At 42.3% G+C, this 22,498-nt stretch overlaps 1 protein-coding gene across 1 annotated transcript in view; it reads right to left on the bottom strand.

Annotated features, from left to right (window-relative positions):
- The window catches only part of RP2 (RP2 activator of ARL3 GTPase), a 45,402-nt gene extending 29,743 nt beyond the window's left edge, over nt 1-15,659 (bottom strand). Inside the window, exon 1 of the mRNA XM_016942730.3 lies at nt 15,220-15,659. Coding sequence (XP_016798219.1) covers nt 15,220-15,321 — 102 coding nt within the window. The 5' untranslated portion in view covers nt 15,322-15,659. The remainder of the gene's footprint in view (nt 1-15,219) is intronic.
- Nucleotides 15,660-22,498: the final 6,839 nt, after the last annotated feature.

Raw genomic sequence — 22,498 nt, 5'->3', positions numbered from 1 at the left:
CGCTCCTTTCTTCCTTCGCTACTTCCTTCCTTCCTTCCTCCCTCCCTCCTTCCCTTCCTCTCTTCCTTCCCTTCCTTCCCTCCCTCCTTTCTCTCTCTCTCTCTCTCTCTCTCTCTTTCTTTCGAGACGGAGTCTCGCTCTGTCGCCCAGGCTGGAATGCAGTGGCGCAATCTCAGCTCACTGCAAGCTCCACCTCCTGGGTTCAGGCCATTCTCCGCCTCAGCCTCCCGAGTAGCTGGGACCACAGGTGCCTGCCACCACACCCGGCTAATTTTGTTTTTGTATTTTTTTTTTTTTTCTGAGACGGAGTCTCGCCCTGTTGCCCAGGCTGGAGTGGAGTGGCATGAACTCGGCTCTCTCCTGTCTCAGCCTCCCGAGTAGCTGGGACTACAGGCACCCGCCACCATGCCTGGCTAATTTTTTGTATTTTTTAGTAGATGGGGTTTCACTGTGTTACCCAGGATGGTCTTGATCTCCTGACCTCGTGATCTGCCCGCCTCAGCCTCCCAAAATGCTGGGATTACAGGTGTGAGCCACCGCGCCTGGCCCCTGTTTTTGTATTTTTAGTACAGATGGGGTTTCACCATGTTAGCCAGGATGGTCTCGATCTCCTGGCTTTGTGATCCACCTGCCTCGGCCTCCCAAAGTGCTGGGATTACAGGCGTGAGCCACCATGCCCGGCCTTTTTCTTTTTTTTTTTTTGAGATGGAGTTTCACTCTTGTCACCCAGGCTGGAGTGCAATGGCACAATCTTGGCTCACTGCAACCTCCACCTCCCGGGTTCAAGTGATTCTCCTGCCTCAGCCTCCTGAGTAGCTGGGATTACAGGCGTGCGCAACCATGCCCAGCTAATGTTGTATTTTTAGTAGAGATGGGGTTTCACCATGTTAGCCGGGCTGGTCTTAAACTCCTGACCTTGGATGATCCACCTGCCTTGGCCTCCCAAAGTGCTGGGATTACAGGTGTGAGCCACTGAGCCCGGCCCACATAATCTTTTAAACAGTATGCCTGGAAAATGTCACATTAATTTTTTTTATTTTAACTGACCTATCAAAATATGGTCACTAAAAGCCTATTTTTGTCTCTTCCATGTGACTTTCTTATCTACTTCAACTGTTTTAACTGTTTGTGACTATATAAACTTCATGCAAAACCATTCATGCACCATAGGCTCCCATATATACAATATGTAAAAATTTGATTTACAAAGCAAAATTTAATCATCTTAACGATTAGCAAATGAGCTTAAATTGACTTAGTAATTGCACAATAGATATTGTACTTAGCCAGTTTTACATGCTGTACTAGGAGGAACACTGGTCTGCAGTATGAGGCAATAAAAGAAGTACTCATTTTCCAGTCCCAATTTTGTCCCCTATAAGCAACCTGATCTTGAAAAAATCACCTTAACTTTCTGGATGTTCAGTCACTCTACCAATATTTGAATACCCAGTATGAGCCAGACATTGTTTTAGGCACTAAAATGAATAGGACCAGCTCTTTCCATAAAAGTAAACATTCATCTAAACTAAAAACAACTTGACCATGTAATGAGAGATGCTGAGAATATTTTGGAGGGGACAGAGAAGGGACATCTGGGGCGGGGAAGAGAAGTGGGGTGGAAGTTCTGCAAAACATGAGAATGGATAAGCTAGAGCTCGTTAGGTAAAAGGGGTAGGAATAAAGGACTCTCCCTTCCCATGCCAGGCAAAAGTAACAGACGGAACAAAGTAAAATTCTTCAGGGAGTAGGAGGAAAACTGAAAGTAGTTTGGTGTTACACATGCTATCAGAATGCTAGTAGATGAAGCTACAGAGGTAGGCAGAAACCATATTATATAAAGCTTAGAAGTTATCCACAGACAAGAGGGAACCACAGAAAGATTTAAATAAGCAAAATTTACATGTCAGGATAATTACTCTGATGAGATAAGGACACATGCAACATGGATTGATCGGAGAGACTATTGTAGTCATACAGAAAGGGCTGGAACCAGAGCTGTAATTAGTAGGGAAGAAGAAGATGGGATGAATTTGAGAAATACTGAGGAAACAGAATCAGCAGACTGGTAATTCAATGGCTGTAGGAGGTAAGGCAGAAGGATGAATCACAGAGGAAAGGCCATGTGAGGACACAGCAAGAAGGCAGCTGTCTGTAAGCCAGGAAGAGAGCCCTCACCAGACACTGAATCTGCTGGCACCTTGATCTTGGACTTCCCAGGCTCTAGAGCTGTGAGAAATAAACTTCTGTTATTTAAGCCACCAGTCTGTGGTATTTTGTTATGGCAGTCTGTTTTAGTCTGCTCAGACTGCAAAAGCCAACCTCTTGCTATGTCATCACCAGACCTGTCCTCTGTGTGAAGGAGAGGGAGGGAACAAGTGCAAGCTAACTGAATCTTCTTATAAGGACACTCACTAATCCTATCAGATCAGCACTCTACCTTTATGACCTCACTTAACCTTAATTACTTCCTTAGAGGTCCCATCTCCAAATACAGCCATGTGTAGGGGGGTAGGGCTTCAACATATGAATTTGACAAACATTCAGTCCATAACAGCTGCCAATGCTGAGGAGTTAAATGTAATTTACTACCCTAAGTATTTTCTCTGGACGCTCCAGTTTTCCTAGCTCATAGGGAGAAATTAATCTGATAGCTAAAGATTTTATAGCTAAATAGTTCTGTAGTATAAAATTAGTTGGATTGTCAGCACGGCCTTCCAAGGAGAAATTTAAGATTTATGTTGCTGTACTTTCTCAACAATTCCTGAAAGTTTTTCAAAACAAAAAGCATTAGGAGCTAGACACAGTGGCTCACATCTGTAATCCCAGCTACTTGAGAGTGGGCCAGTGGCCTAGTGAGACTAGGAGTTTGAGACTGGCCTGGGTGACACAGTGACACTCCCCTAGCTCTAAAAAAGTTTTTTAAAACTTAGCAGATTATTTGAAGTGAGCTGGTGGAAGGGGGTTAAAAAAAAACAAAAACCCTTAGCTGGGCATGGTGGTGTGCGCCTGTAGTCCTAGCTACTCAGAAGGCTGAGGCAGGAGGACTGCTTGTGCCTGGGAGTTCAAGGCTGCAGTGAGCCATGATCATGCCACTGCACTCCAGCCTGGGTGACAAAGCAAGACCCTGACACTTTAAAAAAAAAAAAAAGTAATAATAAACAACTGAAACTGAAATCCTTCATAATTTTGCAGGTTACTAGTTCTGAAATAAAGTGTCTAGAATCACAAACATGGAAAGGTCATGTTTTAAATTATTTTTTCCTAAGAGCCACTTATGAAGTGAGTTTAGTTTAGACTGTATTATTTTTTTTCTGACACAGGGTCTCACTCTGTTGCCCAGGTTGGAGTGCAGTGGCACACTCACAGCTCACTGCAGCCTCGACCTCCACCGTTCAAGCAATCCTCCCCGCCTCAGTCTCCTGAGTAGCTGGGACTACAAGTGCACACCACCATGCACAACTAATTTTTGTATTTTCTGTAGAGATGGGGTTTCGCCATGTTGTCCAGGCTGGTCTCGAACTCCTGGACTCAAGCGATCCACCCACCTCAGCCTCCCAAAGTGCTGGAATTACAGGCATGCGCCACCGTGTCTGGCCTAGACTATTTCTTACTACAATCCTTAAAAGGTAATGGATATACTTTAAAAAATCAAGGAAAGTGGCCAGGCGTGGTGGCTCACGCCTGTAATCCCAGCACATTGGGAGGCCGAGGCGGGTGGATCACCTGAGGTCAGGAGTTCCAGACCAGCCTGGCCAACATGGTGAAACCCCGTCTCTACTAAAAATACAAAACTTTGCTGGGCATGGTGGTGGGCGCCTGTAATCCCAGCTACTTGGGAGGCTGAGGCAGGAGAATCGCTTGAACCCAGGAGGCAGAGTTGCAGTGAGCCGAGATCGCACCACTGCACTGCAGCGTGGAAGACAAGAGCCAAATTCTGTCTCAAAAAAAAAAAAAATCAAAGAAAAATTTCAAGAGTTGTAATTCATCTGATATCAATTTAATGTCCTACAGCTATTAAACCAAGTTAAGCATTATTTTCCTAACAGAAAACAAAAATGAACATCTTATTATCTTACTAAGCGGCAATACAAATTTTTCATTAAAATTCATCTCCACAGTTAAATTTCCATAATGATAATGTGAGATAAAATAATGGGATTTGTTAATTCCAATGAAAATCCAGTCTGAATAGAAGTAAAAAGATTCAGGAGTATAAGAAGCACTATATATGTACCAGGCACCATACTAAGTGCTCTATAACCATTCACTCAATCCATAAAAACCCCATAAGGGTTGTGTACTATAATTATCTCTGTTTTATACTTGAGAAAATTGAGGCACACAGAGACTACATAACTTGTCCAAGGACACACTGTGAGTCCATATATATATATATATATGTATATACACATATATGAGTCCATATATGTGTATATACACATATATATGCGTGTATATATACACACACATATACACATATATACACACACATATATACACATATACACATATATGTGTGTATATATACACATATACACATATATGTGTGTATATATACACACATATACACATATATGTGTGTATATATACACACATATACACATATATGTGTGTATATATACACACATATACACATATATGTGTGTATATATACACACATATACACATATATGTGTGTATATATACACATATACACATATATGTGTGTATATATACACACACATACATATATATAGTGTGATCGATATAGATATATATATGTAAAGAGAGATATGCCTGTTTATGAACTCTCTATTCCATTGATTTGTGCATCTAGTAAGCAATTGTTTTGTATATGTATGTATATATATACACACATATATATGGTGTATGTGTATATACATACATACATACATATATATATAGTGCAGTGAACCGAGATCGCGCCACTGTACTCCAACCTGGCGACACAGCAAGACTCCGTCTCAGAAAAAGAAAAAAAATTCCTAGATGTGAAACCAAAAACACAATCCACAAAAGAAAAAGTGAGTGGAAATTGGACTTTTACTCAAATTGAAAATGTTTGCTCTTCAAAAGACACTCTTAAGAGAAGGCAAGTTATTAACTGGGAAAAAAGTATTTGCAAAACATACATATAACAGGGGACTTGTATCCAGGACATATAAAGAGCTCTGAAAAACTCAATAATAAGAAAACAAATAACCCAATAAAAAATGGGCAAATGATTTGAATAAACATTTTACCAAAGATATATGGATGGCAAATAAGTACATGAAAAATGCTCAACATTTAGGTAAATACAAGTCATTTGGGAAATGCAAGTTAAACTACAATGAAACATCACTACACACCTATTAGAATGGCTAAACATTTTTTTTTAAAGCTAGGCGAGGTGCAGTAGCTCACAGCTGTAATGCCAGCACTTCGGGAGGCCAAGGTGGGACGATCGCTTGAAGCCAGGAGTTTCAGACCAGCCTGAGCAACATAGCGAGACCTTGTCTCTACAAAAAATAAAAATATTAGCCGAGTGTGGTGGCAGACACATGTAGTGTAGTCCTAGCTACTTGGGAGGCTGAAGTGGGAAGATTGCTGGAGCCCAGGCAGTCCAGGCTGCAGTGAGCCATGATCATGCCACTGTACTCCAACCTGGGAGACTGAGCAGACCCTGTCTCTTAAAAACAAATTAACCTGACAATACCAAGCAAGTGATGTGAGGATGCAGAGCAACTGTATCTCTCATATACTGCTGGTAGGCAAAATGGCATAGCCACTTTGAAAAATAGTTTGGCAGTTTCTTTTTTAAATTTTTAATTAATTTTTTTTTTATAGAGACAGGGTCTTGCTCTGTTGCCCACACTGGAGTGCAGTGGTGCAATCAGAGCTCACTGCAGCTTCAAACTCCTGGGCTCAAGCAATCCTCCTGTCTCAGCCTCCCAAGTAGCTGGGACTACAGGCATATGCCACTCTGCCTGGCTATGTTTATCCATTTTGTAGAGGTGGGGTCTCACTATGTTGCCCAAGCGGGTCTTGAACTCCTGGCCTCAAGCGATCCTTCTGCCTTCACCTCCCAAAGTGCTGTGATTACAGGTGTGAGCCACTGACCTGGCAGTTTTTTGTAAAGTTTAATAAACAATTTCCATATGATCAGCAATCCCACTCATGGGTATTTACCCAAGTGAAATGAAAACTTATGTTCACTCAAAAACCTGTACACAAATATTTATGGTAGCTTTATTCATAATTACCAAAATTGGAAACAACCCAAATGTCCTTTAACTGATGAATGGATAAACAAACTGTGATATATCCATACAACGGAATACCACTCAGCAATTAAAAAGGAACTCCCGGCTGGGTGTGGTGGTTCATGCCTGTAATTCCAGCACTTTGGGAGGCCAAGGTGGGCGGATCACCTGAGCTCAGGAGTGCAAGACCAGCCTGGGCAACGTGTTGAAACCCCATCTCTACCAAAAAGATACAAAAAATTAGCTGAGTATGGTGGCACTTGCCTGTTGTCTCCACTACTTGGGAGGCTGAGATGGGAGATCACTTGAGCCCTGGAGGCTGAGGCTGCAGTGCGCCGAGATTGTGCCACTGCATTCCAGCCTGGGTGACACAGTGAGACCCCATCTCAAAAAAAAAAAAAACTCTTGATACATGCAACAACATGGATAAATCTTAAATGCATTATGGTTAAGTGAAAGAAGCCAGACTCAAAAGGTTACGTATTGTATGATTCCATGTATATGACATTCTCAAAAAGACAAAACTATACGGATAGAAAACTTATCAGGAGCTGGGAGTGGGGCTGACTACAAAGGAGCAAACTGACTATACAAAGGAAGAACTTTTGGGGGCGATGGAACCATTTTATATCTTGATTGGTGATAGCTCCACAACTGTATTTATTTGTCAAAACTCATAGAACTGTACACTTAACAAGGGTAAATTTTACTGTATATAAATTACACTTCAATTAAAACAAATACTTAAAGTTTAAACATTGTTAAGTCAGCTTCAGGGCTAGATAGCTATTAGCTGAGAGGTTATTTCACAAATGAAAACATTAGTGCCACATAATTATAGAACTAATAGTGCTGAAATATAAATTCTTAATCTCAATGACTTTGAAACATAATAAGAAAATGAACAGGACAAATAGTTTCTCTCAATAATAATATAAAACTTATGATCTTAGTCAATATACACACCTCCCAGAAGACAGATCCACTATCTTTGCTATTAAATTGTGTTCTGCGCATGCAAAGCTAAAGGGTAGCCTCTGTGACACTATGGTTTGAGTTTTCCTGTGACTTAACCCAAGTGACACCTACATCATCGTTGCTACTGTCAATATTGTCAGTAGGCTTTTAGCCTATTTGGAATTTATACAAGTAAAAAATGTACTAAGCTTTTATGAACAGACACTTCTCAAAAGAAGACATTTATGCAGCCAACAGACACATGAAAAAATATTCATCATCCCTGGCCATCAGAGAAATGCAAATCAAAACCACAGTGAGATAACCATCTCACACCAGTTGGAATGGCAATCATTAAAAAGTCAGGAAACAACAGGTGCTGGAGAGGAGGTGGAGAAATAGGAACACTTTTACACTGTTGGTGAGACTGTAAACTAGTTCAACCATTGTGGAAGACAGTGTGGCGATTCCTCAAGGATCTAGAACTAGAAATACCATTTGACCCAGCCATCCCATTAATGGGTATATACCCAAAGGATTATAAATCATGCTGCTATAAAGACACATGCACATGTATGTTTATTGCAGCACTATTCACAATAGGAAAGACTTGGAACCAACCCAAATGTCCATCAATGATAGACTGGATTAAGAAAATGTGGCACATAAACACCATGGAATACTATGCAGCCATAAAAAAGAATGAGTTCATGTCCTCTGTAGGGACATGGATGAAGCTGGAAACCATCATTCTCAGCAAACTATAGCAAGGACAAAAAACCAAACACCGCATGTTCTCACTCATAGGTGGGAATTGAACAATGAGAACACATGGGCACAGGAAGGGGAACATCACACACCGTGGCCTGTCGTGGGGTGGGGGGAGGGGGGAGGGATAGCATTAGGAGATATACCTAATGTAAATGACGAGTTAATGGGTACAGCACACCAACATGGCACATGCATACATATGTAACAAACCTGCACGTTGTGCATATGTACCCTACAACTTAAAGTATAATAAAAAAATTTTTTTTAATAAAAAAAATGTACTAAGCTTTGTAGAGTACCAGGGTCAAAAATATATTTTTTAAATGATTGTTTTAATAAAAGGGGCTATGAAAAATTCAACTCATATCCTATGTATCTAATGATCTTAACCACGACCTTGCTATTTCAGCTTTCTGATACCTTTTCTTTTTTGATGCTTCATTCTTAAAACTTCTATAAAAATTTCTGAGGCTGGGTGCAGTGGCTCTTGCTTTTAATCCCAGCACTTTGGGAGGCCGAGGTGGGAGGATCAGATGAGACCAGGAGTTCGAGACCAGCCTGGCCAATATGGCAAAACCCTGTCTCTATTAAAAATACAAAAATTACCCTGTATCTTGAGCTTATATAGTATAAGCTCAAGACCAGTATCTTGAGCTTATATACTATTGATGATTCGAGAAACTGAAGTACTACATTTATATTAGCTTACCATTTTGTGAAATATATAACAACAAAATAGAATTATGAAATTTTAGGATTGAAAAGATTCCCCATATCATCTAATCTAATCTGAATCTATTTTTACATCCTATCACATTCCCTTTGTTCATCCAGATTTGCCTGAATGTTTCTAGCAAAGCTTACCTCCCCTCATGAGCTGCTCAAAGAATTCAAGAACTGGAAGGGATCTTAGGAAACTGAGGGCTAAAAGCTAAATTAGTTTACCAGTGAGGTGTAGTTAGGTGCAGAATACAAATTAAAATTCCAGCCCCATATACTTTTCACTCTCTATGCTTTTCACCTTTATCAAAATTTTATATGGGTGAAGAAACAACACTCACACATTGCTGGTGGAAATATAAATGGTGCAGGCACTCTAAAAAACTGTTTAGCAGTTCCTCAAAAAGTTAAACATAGGCCAGTCGCGGTGGCTCATGCCTGTAATCCCAGCACTTTGGGAGGCCAAGGTGGGCAGATCACGCAGTCAGGAGATCGAGACCATCCTGGCTAACATGGTGAAACCCCGTCTCTACTAAAAATACAAAAAATTAGCCGGGCGTGGCGGCGGGCGCCTGTAATCTCAGCTGCTGGGGAGGCCGAGACAGGAGAATGGCGTGAACCCGGGAGGCGGAGCTTGCAGTGAGCTGAGATCACACCACTGCACTCCAGCCTGGGCGACAGAGTGAGACTACGTCTCAAAAAAAAAAAAAAAAAAAAAAGTTAAACATAGAGTTACCATATGACCCAGCAATTCCAAACCTAGATGTGTACACAACAGAAATGAAAACATGTCCAGACAAAAACTTGTATACAAATGTTCATAGCACCATTATCCATAATAGACAAAAAGTAGAAACAACCCAAATGTCCATCAGCTGATGAATAGATAAATAAAATGTCGTATATCCATACAATAGAATAAAGTCTTGATACATGTTACGATATGGACAAACTTCAAAAACATGCTAAGTGAAAGATGCCAGTCACAAAAGCCTAAATATTGTGGCTCCAATGAAGTGAAATGTCCAAAATAGGAACACTTATAGAGACAGAAAATAAGTTTGTGGTTTCCAGGGGCTCGGGGAGATGAGAATGGGGAATGACTACTAATGGGTACAGGGTTTCTTTTTCCAGGGATGAAAATGTTCTAAAATTAGACCATGGTGATAAGCCTGTGAACTTATTAAAAAATACTGAATTATATACTTTATTTTTAAACTAAATTTATTTTAAATTTTTATGGATATATAATAATAGTAGTATGCATTTATGGGGTACATGTGATATTTTCATACAAGCATACAACAATGTAATAATGATCAAATATGGGTAACTGGGATATCCATTACCTCAAACACTTATCATGTCTTTGTGTTGGGAACATTCCACATTTTCTCTTCTAGCTATTTTGAAATATACAATAAATTATTATCAACAATAGTTGGCTGTGGTGGGTAGTGGGGAGGAGAGGATGAAGAGTGGTTGGTTAATGAGTACAAAAACACAGTTAGACGGCTAGGCACTGTGGCTCATGCCTGTAATCCCAGCACTTTGAGAGGTCGAGGCAGGCAGATTGCCTGCGGCCAGGAGTTTCGAGACCAGCCTGGCCAACATGGTGAAACCTGATCTCTACTAAAAAATACAAAAACTAGCTGGGTGTGGTGGCACGCGCCTATAATCCCAGCTACTTGGGAGGCTGAGGCGAGAGAATCGCTTGAATCCAGGAGGCGGAGCAGTGAGCAGAGATCATACCACTGCATTCCAGCCTGGGCAACAGAGTGAGACTCCATCTCAAAAATATATATACAGTTAGATAGAATGAATTATATACTTTAAATGGGTGAATTGTATGGCATATGAATTATATCTCTAAAAAGCTATTTTTAAAATTAATAAACAAAGAACTAGTTATATCCTTTAAACAACTTTATATAGAGGATTTAAAACCTACTGGCAAATTCTTTGACACTCCTCCCATTAAGAGGTCACCTCCTCTTGGAACTGGGTGGGCATTTGTGACTGCCTCAGCATTACTCCTGCCACATCCAAATTAAGTCTAATTAAGTGACTTAAGAATTCACTTAATAAGCTAGTTAGAAAAAAACCATGCAGCTTCTGCCAGTCTCTCTTAGGATGCTTGCCCTTGGAACCCTGCCATCACACTGTAAGGAAGCCAGGAATACATGGAGAGGCCCCAGCTGAGCTCCCAGCCCAAAGCCAGCATCAACTTGCCAGCCAGCTATGTGGTCAAGCCATCTTGAAAGCTGTCACGGTTGATGCCACATTGAGCAGAGTCAACCCTGCTTAACTTTATGCAAATTAAAGAGTTATGAACAAAATATCTGCCATTATTTTAAACCATTAAGTTTTAGGGTGGTTTGGTACACAGCAATGGGTAACTAGAATACTTCTCATACTTAAAAGAAGGCTAAAAACAGTATCTAGCCTCCTCCTACTTAGTGCAGACACTTCTTTCTAGCAGATTACCACCCTAACTGTCTGACAATTTTGACTAACATGGAGATCAGGTCCTCAACGAAGCCACCCCTTCCACTGATGACCAATCCTGGGAATTATGATCTGCCTTATGTTAAAACCAGTTCTGTCATGCCCAACCTCTGGTTTAAGTTCTTTCCTCAGAGGTGACCATTACTGTCTAAACCTCTTCTTCAGGACAGGCCTTTACCTTACTAAACAGTAGAGAAATCTTTAGCATTGTCCTACTATATAGCTGAGGAACCTGAAGTGCACAAATTGGCTGCTTTACCCAAAGTTACACAATAGATACTCGAATTTCTGGTATAAGATTTTTGTTTAGTATTATTTCTATTGAATATGAGACAAATATAACAGACACATGTGTTGTCCTTACTCAAATCACAATTTTCACACTTAAGCCATAATTGTTTAGAGTAAATCCTCATTTCTATTATCTAGGAGGAAAAGTATGGGCATGAATACTGGAAGATGAAAACTACTTTTCCGTATCACTCTTCCTCACCTCATATGTACTTAAATGTTTCCTGTTTTAACTCCAGAAAGCCAGTAAACTCTTTTAGGGCAGGGATAAGTCTTATAATTTTGAGACTTACTTGGTGTTTGAGTACATACATACTGAATAATTTGCCTACCTATGGGTGGCAGCATACAGATAAGGATAAAAACATTTCTTTTGAAATAATTTAAACACAAGTCTTACAATCCAAAAATATTTCTCATCACATCAGTGTAAGAATTGTAATCTTTTTTCTTTTTCAAAGTCAGTAGCAATAGAAAATGAGCTTCTTACACTGTTGACTACAGTATGTCAGTTGCTATGACAATGCTTAGTCCCCAGACATTCCTTCTAAATGAGACAATTTCTCCCAGCTTCAGTCCCCTAAGACTGACCCAATTACACAACTCAAACCCCAAAACCCAAGGGGTGCCCTTCAATAAAGATACTCTGGGCTGGGAGCGGTGGCTCACGCCTGTAATCCCAGCACTTTGGGAGGCTGAGGCAGGTGGATCACCTGAGGTCAGGAGTTCAAGACTAGCCTGGCCAACAAGGTGAAACCCTGTCTCTACTAAAAATATACAAAAATTAGCCAGGCGTGTTGGTGCACGCCTGTAATTCCAGCTACTCAGGAGGCTGAGGCTGGAGAATCGCTTGAACCCAGGAGGCAGAGGTTGCAGTGAGCCGAGATCGCGCCACTGCATTCCAGCCTGGGCGATGACAGAGCCAGACTCCATCTCAAAAAGAAAACATCAAAAAAAGATACTCTGATTACACAACCTAAGGAAAAATGTAAACACCCTTTTCTAAGTTGCAAGGAAATTTTTCAGGCAACCCATTTTGTTTTTACATGTAAAAGTCTTACAAGTTGAATGGTAATTGTCTGATATAACTTTAAAACTGTATATGCTATAATCCATAACTACATTCCAGAAGCCTAAACTTTTAATATAAATCATTTCTATTAATATGCATGCATCATATCTCATTTATGTTCTCTGGGCTGTATTTGCAATCTGTTCCTTTTAAGGTACAACTGAAATCTTCTAGGAGCAAGCAAGGCCATGCTCAGTAAACGTATCATTGGATTAATACAGAACATTTGCACACTAGCCCAAATTAACCTCACGGGAGGCAAGGAACTAGGAAAAAATATTTTATTTATTTATTTATTTTTTGGAAACAGGGTCTCACTCTGTTGCCCAAGCTGGAGGGCAGTGGCCTGATCATGGCTCACTGCAGCCTCTAAGTCCCAGGCTCAGGTGATCCTCCCACCTCAGCCTACTGAGTAGCTGGGACTACAGGTGTGCACTACCATGCCCCACTAATTTTTGTATTTTTAGTAGGAATGAGGTTTCGCCATATTGCCCAGGCTGGTCTGGAACTCCTGGGCTCAAGAGAGCCACCATCCTTGGCCTCCCAAAGTCCTGGGATTACAGGCATGAGTCACCATGCCTGGTCCTAGAAAAAAATATTTTAAATGTATAAAATTTAACAAGCTATCAAAATGAGGCAACTTAGAAAGAATTCCTAGTAATTCCAAAAGAAAAAAAAAACTAAAAAGAAAAAGCTATGTTGGGAAATGTGGTATCTGCATTGTCTCAAAATGTAAGCTGGTAATTCTCTTCAACAGTCCAAAAGATTTTAAAACTGGGGTTTTTTTCAGAATGCTCATTTGGTTAGAAATTCTCATTTTGATTGGCTGAGTTGATCAAGATTTTAACTTTTATTATACACACACTCAGAAGCATGAGCTTATTTTATATATCCAATAACATCTCTTACATCTCTACAACTACAGAACTTAGTAGTGTTCTCAAAAAAAAAAGGTTCTCTGTAAGCTCAAAACAGTTTCTACAATTGAAAGTTTATTACACACTCATTTGTGGGGAAAAAGCTTAGATGTTGGTGTCCAATGTTATATTTCTCAATGCATTTACTTAGCCAATGGGCAAAAGAAGAAAAAAAATCACAGGACACACACACTTACCTAAAAGAAGGATTAACATGAGAAATACTAACTAACCTGAATATTATGTTAATAAACATTAACTGTAAAACAATTTATTGTGAAACGATGAGTCATAGGCAGCCAAGACTACTATAAATAAAAAAGGCATTTTATTTAGTTTAGATTTAGCCTGAGTTCAAAAGAAAAAACTAAAATAAAAATGAAATACGCAACTTTCTCTAAGGCAGACAATTCAAGCTAAAAGAACATTGTTAGAAAGCCAAGGGCTGAGGAAAACGATATCTTTTAAAAACCGCCCATCAGATAACTTTAAATTGCAGGTGCAATCTTCTTGTGAAATAGAAAGCATAGTACTTTCTTCCCCTACATTATAAAATGCTACTATCGAGTATGACTAACAGAGAATAAAGGTACCATGTGACCCAAGAAGGGTGTGTATGAGAAGTAGGGGCAGAAAGACGGGGCTGAGAAAAGCTGCAAAAAGCTTTCAATTTCTTAACTCTGACTCTTAGAGACCAGAGCTTACCTGAATACATTCTGCTGGGGATTGGAAATCATGCAGAAAGGTCTGTGATTCCAAAACGTTAATACATTTATTATAAAGTAATCTTGGGTAAAGATATGTTGCCTTAAGCAAGGAGTTAACTGTTCATAATACCCATTTGAAAAATCTCTCATTTTGTTTGGGAGAAATAATTGATAAGTCCATCAAAGTAGTTTAGTAACACAAATGGAGAACTATGTAGAAAGAGGAACTATTATGAAATGTATGACCGAGTGTGTTTTGTGTAAGACTAATGGAGGTTTTCAAAGTTTTTTCGTTTCTGGCTATATACAAAAATAAAAATAAGGGCGTTTTCATTCATTTAAACCAGCAGTAAAATACTGCCTGGTTTATGCCGCTTATTTTCACCTTACAGTCTTAATACACATTCCAAGACTGATGCGATATTCATTATTTCTTTCGGATAACTGGAAGAGGAGGGGGAGTAAAGCTGTACATTAAACAGTCCACTTGGTAATTGAGAAAATTCAGCAGTGAAATATATCATGAGGCACCAAAGAGATTTGCCGGGGAGGGCAGACAAAAGAGAAAACAGCCACAGAACATTAAGCCCCGGAAGAGATGAGAATCGGTCCCATATACGTAACTCGACGACTGGACAAAACCCTGCTTGACGCTGCCGGTGGGTGAAACGAGGTGATTTGAGATTCAGGGCGTTCTCGGCTCTTTCCCTCTCTCGAATCGATCATCTCCAACAGGAAGTCAGAGCAAGGCAGGGTTCGGAATCAGAGAAAGCTCCCGGGGGAGTCTGTCTACCACGACAACAAACTCCTAAGGCTCCTTCCGGAGCTCCACAGCCCTCTGGGCGGCCTCTCTAGCGCTGTACTTCACGTCCCCGCTCCCCAAAAAAGTCGTGCACCCCGACTTCAGCTATCCGCGTTCAAGAGAGTGCGGCAGCAGTTGGGTCGGCCCCCTCAGCGGTCCCGGGCCGTAAGGGACCTGGCGGAGCGGCTCAGGGAGGCTGAGACGGCGGCTACACGACTTTCATTACCTTCTCGCGCTGATCCCAGCTGTACTGCTTTGGCCGCTCCTCCTCGTTCTCGGGCCGCGACTCCTTGTCAGCCTTCCGTCTCTTGGAGAAGAAGCAGCCCATGGTCCCAGCCCGCGGAGCTCGTTGGCCAGCTCACTAGCTCAGGCACTTCCTAGAGTGTGGCGTGAACCCTGGGAACCCCGGCCTCGCAGCTCTCCGGACAACGCCCCGCGGAACCGCCCAACAGCCCGCAGCCTTAGTTTGCCCGCCAGGCCCAGCACCCGTTCCCCTTTTTCGTCGCCCTGACGACCCAGCGCAGCCAATGAACGCTCAGCGCCTGTTGAGCCAATCAAAGCCTCTCGAGCAATCCTGCGCGGCCTATGAAGAGAGGCCGACATACCCACATACCAATCCACGCCTGGCTCCTGCGACAGCCCCTGGCGGCGGGGCGGGCCGGCTCTGGCGCAAGCACGGACAACCCCGCCCACAGCTGTGGCACGGACCGCCCTCGGCCCCGCCCCTCCTGGAACTTGGTGGGCTCTCTAGCTGGTGGGAGGCCAGGCTCGGTATCCGGGTTTTTTTGCCCCTGATTCATAAATTTGCAAGTTCAAGGCGCGGGAGAGATCTCTAGTTGAACATTAGATTTATCTTATGATGAAAGTTGTGAGGGACAGAAATTCCCGCTGACACAAGAAGACCCTGAAATTTGTATTTCTAAATCCTCTTCTCCCCTCATCACCCTTCCTACCGCCCTCTCATCGCCTGGCCAGGGTCACCCCCTCAAGAATTGTACCCCATAACCTCCCAATCCTCTTCTGTGCTCTTTCTTTCTTTCTTTCTTTTTCTTTCACAGGGTCTCGCTATGTCACTCAGGCTGCAGTGGCACAATCATAACTCACTGCAACCTTGCAACCTTGCAACCTTGACTTCTTGGGCTCAAGCGATCCTCCTGCCTCAGCCTCCTTCCTGAGTAGCTGGAACTACAAGCAAGCACCACCATGCCCACCTATTTTTTTTTTTTTTTTACTTTTGTAGAAATGGGGTCTTGCTATGTCGCCCAGGCTGGTCTTGAACTCCTGGGCCCAAGCGATCATCCTGCCTCAGCCTCTCAAAGTGCTGGGATTACAGGCAGGACCCACTGCACCCCAGGCTGCTTCTGTGTTTTCTTAAGACTTTCACATATGGCTCTAAAATTGCACAAGTACTTAGTAAAATAGTTAATTGTGTATTGTTTCCCTATTCGAACTGTGACTTTCTTGAGATCAAAAAGGTATATCTTTTTTTTTTTTTTTTTGATGGAGTTTTTGCTCTTGTCGCCCAGGCTGGAGTGCAGCAGTGCCATCTCGGCTCACTGCAACCTCCGCCTCCCGGGTTCAAGTGATTATCCTGCCTCAGCCTCCAGAGTAGCTGGGACTACAGGCGCCTGCCACCACGCCCGGCTAATTTTTGTATTTTTAGTAGAGACGGGGTTTCACCATGTTGGGCAGGCTGGTCTCGATCTCCTGACCTCAGGTGATCTGCCCGCCTCGGCCTCCCAAAGTGCTGGGATGACAGGCATGAGCCACCGCGCCTGGCCTAAAAGGTATGTCATAAAGGGCATGCAGGGCCGGGCGCGGTGGCTCACGGCTGTCACCCCAGCACTTTGGGAGGCCGAGGCAGTAGGATCATGAGGTCAGGAGATCGAGACCATCCTGCTCAACACAGTGAAACCCCGTCTGGTGAAACCCCGTCTCTACTAAAAATACAAAAATTAGCCGGGCGTAGTGGCGTGTGCCTGTAGTCCCAGCTACTCGGGAGGCTGAGGCAGGAGAATTGCTTGAACCCAGGAGGTGGAGGTTGCAGTGAGTCAAGATGGCGCCGCTGCACTCCAGCCTGGGCGACAGAGGGAGACTCTGTCTAAAAAAAAAAAAAAAAAACCAGGGCCGGAGGGGCGGGCCCGGTGGCTCACGCCTGTAATCCCAGCACTTTGGGAAGCCAAGGCGGGCGGATCACAAGGTCAGGAGTTCGAGACCAGCCTGGCCAATATGGTGAAACCTCATCTCTACTAAAAATACAAAAATTAACCGGGCATGGTGGCGGGCGCCTGTAGTCCCACCTACTCGGGAGGCTGAGGCAGGAGAATAGCTTGAACCCAGAAGGCAGAGGTTGCAGTGAGCCGAGATGGCGCTACTCCACTCCAGCCTGGGCGACAGAGCGAGACTCCGTCTCAAAAAAAAAAAAAAAAAAAAAGGCAGTGGGGAGGAAAGCTGAGGGGAGGGGGGAGGGATGTACCTTTGAATCTCCTACACCTGGCCCAAGTCCATACTAGGTGCTCAATACAACGTTTGTCAAATGAATGAATGCATGCATGGGTGCTAGTGAAGGAAGCATTTATAAACTTCCCCCATCCCTTCCCAAAGAAAGTGACCAAACTGTGGGGGTGGGAGGCATGTGGATTTATGGTAAAGGGGTTCTCCTCATGGAGTTTATAGCCTCGTTGAGGACATAAGCATTGCATATGAACGATCAGATCTGTTCTAAGCAAATGGCATAGGGTTCGTCAGAATATATTTAAAGATATATAAACTAAATATTAACATTTGTTATACTTGGGTCGAATTTTGCTGCAATACACATGCATTGCCTATGTAATAGAAAAGAAAGGTAAGTCAGTTTCTCTGAGAAACAGTATTTTGACATCTCAGTAGGATATCAAATGCTGATCACTTCAGGTTCAAATTTGGTTATCTTTTAAATTTCCCATACTTATTCACATCTAGTTTGTATCCTAAATGAGCCTCTGACTTTTTTTTTTTTTTTTGAGACAGAGTCTCGCTTTATCACCCAGGCTGGAGTGCAATGACATGATCTCCGCTCACTGCAACCTCCACCTCCCAAGTTCAAGCAATTCTCCTGCCTCAGCCTCCCGAGTAGCTGAGGCTACAGGCGCACAAAACCACACCTGGCTAATTTTTGTATTTTTAGTAGAGACGGGGTTTCACCATGTTGGCCAGGCTGGTCTCGATCTCCTGACCTCAGGTGATCCACCCACCTCGGCCTCCCAAAATGTTGGGATTACAGGCGCGAGCTACAGTGCCCGGCCGACTTAATTTGAACATAAAGAATGTTCCCCTTTTTACTTCCCGTCCTTTATTGCACAATCGGGAAGAAAAGTACATGTGCTTAAGTATTAGAAATTACTGCAAATTTAAGTTCCAGATCTTAGGCAATAGAGTCTTTACCCAGTGCACACTTTTTCTCCTTCAGAGTGAGATGAAAGTTTTATGTGAAGATGTTTTTGGATAAGACCCTCATTCGATATTTTATAATCTATTATTATATTTATAATCTATGGTCTATGATTATAAAACATCTGTGACCAGATATAAATATATAACTATGACCACTACTTAGTGTAGCAGAGGAGGCAGAGATCCAGAGAGGTGAAGGGATGAATCTGTGGTCACGATGAGAGTGGCTGAGCAGGGACTGGAAAAATCCACATCCTGTGTTTCCCAGTGCCTCCTCCTGCCTTAAGTTTGTTCCTCTCTAATTCATCTGAAATAAGTATCTGCCTCGGCCTTCTGATGCCTATGGGAGCTCTGTCCCACAGTGATGCTATTCCTCTTAATGAACAAACAATATAACAAAACTAATTCTAGAGAAACAACCTCTGAAACTCTCACTGTTTTGAAGTATTCATTAATGAGAAAAGCTCAAATCTACAATAAAACCTATATCCAAGAGTGATCTTTTCAGGGACCCTTAAAAGTGAAGATAAAGTCCCTTTTCTGTTCATTCCCATCCTACCATCACTCTTGACCAAAAACAAAATTACAAAAAGAAAATTAAATCAAATGTTAAGAACTGGGGACTAGAAAGCTAATGAACAGAACTAATACTAGTGCTGTCTCATCCTTTTTCTTTCTCTCTTATTCTTTCTTTCTTTTCTGCCCCATCTGTTTTTCACCTGTCCCCATGAATTCTCATCACTACTTATTTTTGCAAACCAGCTCTCTACTTACTCATCAGCATTTACATGGTTGACAACAGCTATCCCACCCTGATTCCTCATGGCCTTTCTGTCCAAGGGCATGCTACCGTCTCAGACTCTCAAGGGAGATAATCATATACATCGCTGGCCAGTCAATAACAGATTGGCTCTAGGTTGGTATGCACCCCTGGTCCCATTGCTGCAGCTGCAGGGGCGAATTCCAAACATGGGTGTTATAGATATGGGTGGGAAGCAGGTCCTGAAAAGGGAACGCTAACTCTGCAGAGTTCAGGCAGAAGTTGGTTGCTTGTTCTGCTTGTGCTCCTCCTGGTATTTATATTCTAGTGATTTCTTTTCTATAGAAGGCTGCCCTTCATGTTCAGCTTAATGTATCTATTCATCTATATTAAAATGTTGAGTTGTGGGTTTACACCTGGCCACAAGCTCCAGAGATGGCTCTGGGTCCCCTGAGTCTTGACCACAGAAGTGATATAGTTACTTCTCAGAAGACAGTCCTGGCTGGGCACGGTGGCTCACGCCTGTAATCCCAGCACTTTGGGAGGCCGAGGCAGGTGGATCACTTGAGGTCAGGAGATCGAGACCAGCTTGGTCAACATGGTGAAAATACTAAAGATACTAAAAATGCAAAAATTAGCCAGGCGTGGTGGCGCGCCCCTGTAATCCCGGCTACTCAGAAGGCTGAGGTGGGAGAATTGCTTGAACCCGGGAGGCAGAGGCTGTAGTGAGCCAAGATCGCACCACTGCACTCCAGCCTGGGCAACAGAGTGAGATCCCATCTCAAAAACAACAACAACAAAAAGACAGTCCTGAGGCAGTGTATCTCTACAGCATGAATAAGTCAATTACCCCAGCAACGATGGCTGGAAAATTCCCTATGTTTGAGTTGACCTGACACATCCTTGCTCACTCTGCACTCACCTAAGGAAATACTTCACATCAAGTGAAAGAGGAGTGTTTCAGTCATCTATTGCTGAGTAACAAACCACCTGAAACGTAATCGCTTAAAGCAATAATTACTTAATATTTCTTTTACTCATGAACCTTGGTGGGGACAACTCAATTCTGTTCCACAGTACATCTGGAGCCTCAGCTGGGATGACTCAAATGGCTGGGGTGCTGGCCAAGAATCATTCTACACGAAATCTCAGAGCCTCTCCACCCAGTCTCTCCTGCAAGGTGGCTTTAGGGTATTTGAACTCCATACATCATGCTCAGGGCTCCAAGAGTGAGTGTTCCATGAGACCAGCGTGGAAGCTGCAAGGCTTCTTATGGTGTAGCCTCGGAAGCCATGCAACATCACTTCACTGGATTCTATTGGTCACCCAGAGCTGGCCCTGACTCACTAAGGGAGGAGATGAAACAAGAGACATGAATACTTGAAGGTGCAGATCTTTGAGGTGTCATCTCTGTGGCTAGTCTCCATGGCAGGAGACAAATCTGTTCAATTCATATACTGATGAAGAGGATTGGAAGGTTTAAAAAAATATATAGGCAGATAATTTTTTCCCCTTTTCATAAGTGTTTTTTTTGTTTAACAGGGTCTCATTCTGTCACCCAGGCTAAAGTGCAGTGTGCATTCATGGCTTACTGCAGCCTTGACCTTCTGGGCTTAAGCGATCCTCCCATCTCAGCCTCCTGAGTAGCTAGGACCATAAGTGCCCACCACTACACCTGGTTAATTTTTTTTTTCTTTTTTGAGACAGGTCCTCACTTCGTCGCCCAGACTGGAGTGCACAATCTTGGCTCACTGCAACCTCTGTCTCCTGGGCTCAAATGATCCTCCAACCTCAGCCTCCCAAGTAGCTGGGACTACAGGTATGTGCCACCACGCCAGGCTAATTTTTGTACTTTTTGTAGAGACCGGGTTTCACCATGTTGCCCAGGCTGGTCTCAAACTCCTGGACTCAAGCAATCCACCCACCTTGGCCTCACAAAGTGCTGGGATTACCGGCATGAGCCACAGTGCCTGGCCACACATGGCTAATTTTTCAAATTTTTTGTGGAGACAGGGGGCTCACTATGTTGCCCAGGGTGGTCTCAAACTCCTGGGCTCAGCAATCCTGTCTCAGCCTCCCAAAGTGCTGGGATTACAGGCATGACCCACCATGCTCGGCTCCTTTTCATAAGTTTTTGAGTCAACATTTCTTCTCCCTCTTTATTTTTTTCTTTCTTTTTTTTTTTTTTTTTTTTTTTTTTGGAGACGGGGTCTTGAGATCACTGCAACTTCTAACTCCTGGACTCAAGCGATCTTCCTACCTCAACCTCCCAAGTAACTGAAACTACATGTGTGCAACACTGTGCCCAGCTAATTATTTGTTAAATTTTTTAGAGACGGGGGCTAATTATTTTTAATTTTTTTTTCTAGAGACAGTGTCTCACTGTGTTGCCCAGGCTGGTCTCAAACTCCTGGTCTCAAGCGATCCTCTCACACTTAACTTTTAAATAATTCTTATCAATTTTCTTTCAATATCTTATTGACCAGTTCCAATTATTTTTAAAAGCATTGAAAATTGTGTATAATCAATTTATAAAGACTATATATTTTTTTCTTACCATGAGGTATCTTATTCACTGTTGTTGGTAAAAGTCTTAATTTAGGCAAAGTAAAAAATATTTGTCTGTCAATGATCTGACTTCCTAGTCAGCTTTCTGAGTACGTGACTATAACATTTATTGAATTCTGTGTGTTTTTTCCTTCTTCTTTCTATTGCTAACCAGTGACTCTATCCTCCCATGTACATGTGAACTCATAGACTGTGATATCATACTGGGCTGTCTGACAACACTATCATTCATTCTTATTTAAAAAGTTCATGACTATCCCAGTGTGCTAGGCACTGTGCTAGGTAATGAAATGAAAAAGCATCAAACTGTCAGTTTAGTGGAAAAGATAGTCCAGAAAATAAATGATCACAGTACAATGTTATAGTAAAGATATAACAGAGAGTTGGAAGTTAGTACAAAAGAGGAAAAACAGAGGAAACAGACTTCTAACTCAGACAGGGGTGGGGAGGATAGAAGAGTCAAGAAAGGCTTCTCAGAAGTAAATGGTCTCAGCAGCAGAAAATTATAAATTCTAGTAACTAGTAACTTTTTACAACAAAGCAGTTCCAATGGGGACTTTTTTTCTTTTTCTTTTTTTTTTTTTTTGAGACGGAGTCTCACTCTGTTGCCAGGCTGGAGTGCAATGGCACGATCTTGCCTCACTGCAACCTCTGCCTCCCGGGTTCAAGTGATTCTCCTGTCTCAGCCTCCCTAGTAGCTGAGACTACAGGCACCCACCATCACGCCCAGCTAATTTTTGTA

Source organism: Pan troglodytes, chromosome X (assembly GCF_028858775.2).
Source record: "Pan troglodytes isolate AG18354 chromosome X, NHGRI_mPanTro3-v2.0_pri, whole genome shotgun sequence".
Lineage (NCBI taxonomy): Eukaryota > Metazoa > Chordata > Mammalia > Primates > Hominidae > Pan > Pan troglodytes.
Note: the sequence above shows the minus strand (reverse complement) of the source record. Positions and strands in the feature narration are given on the sequence as shown.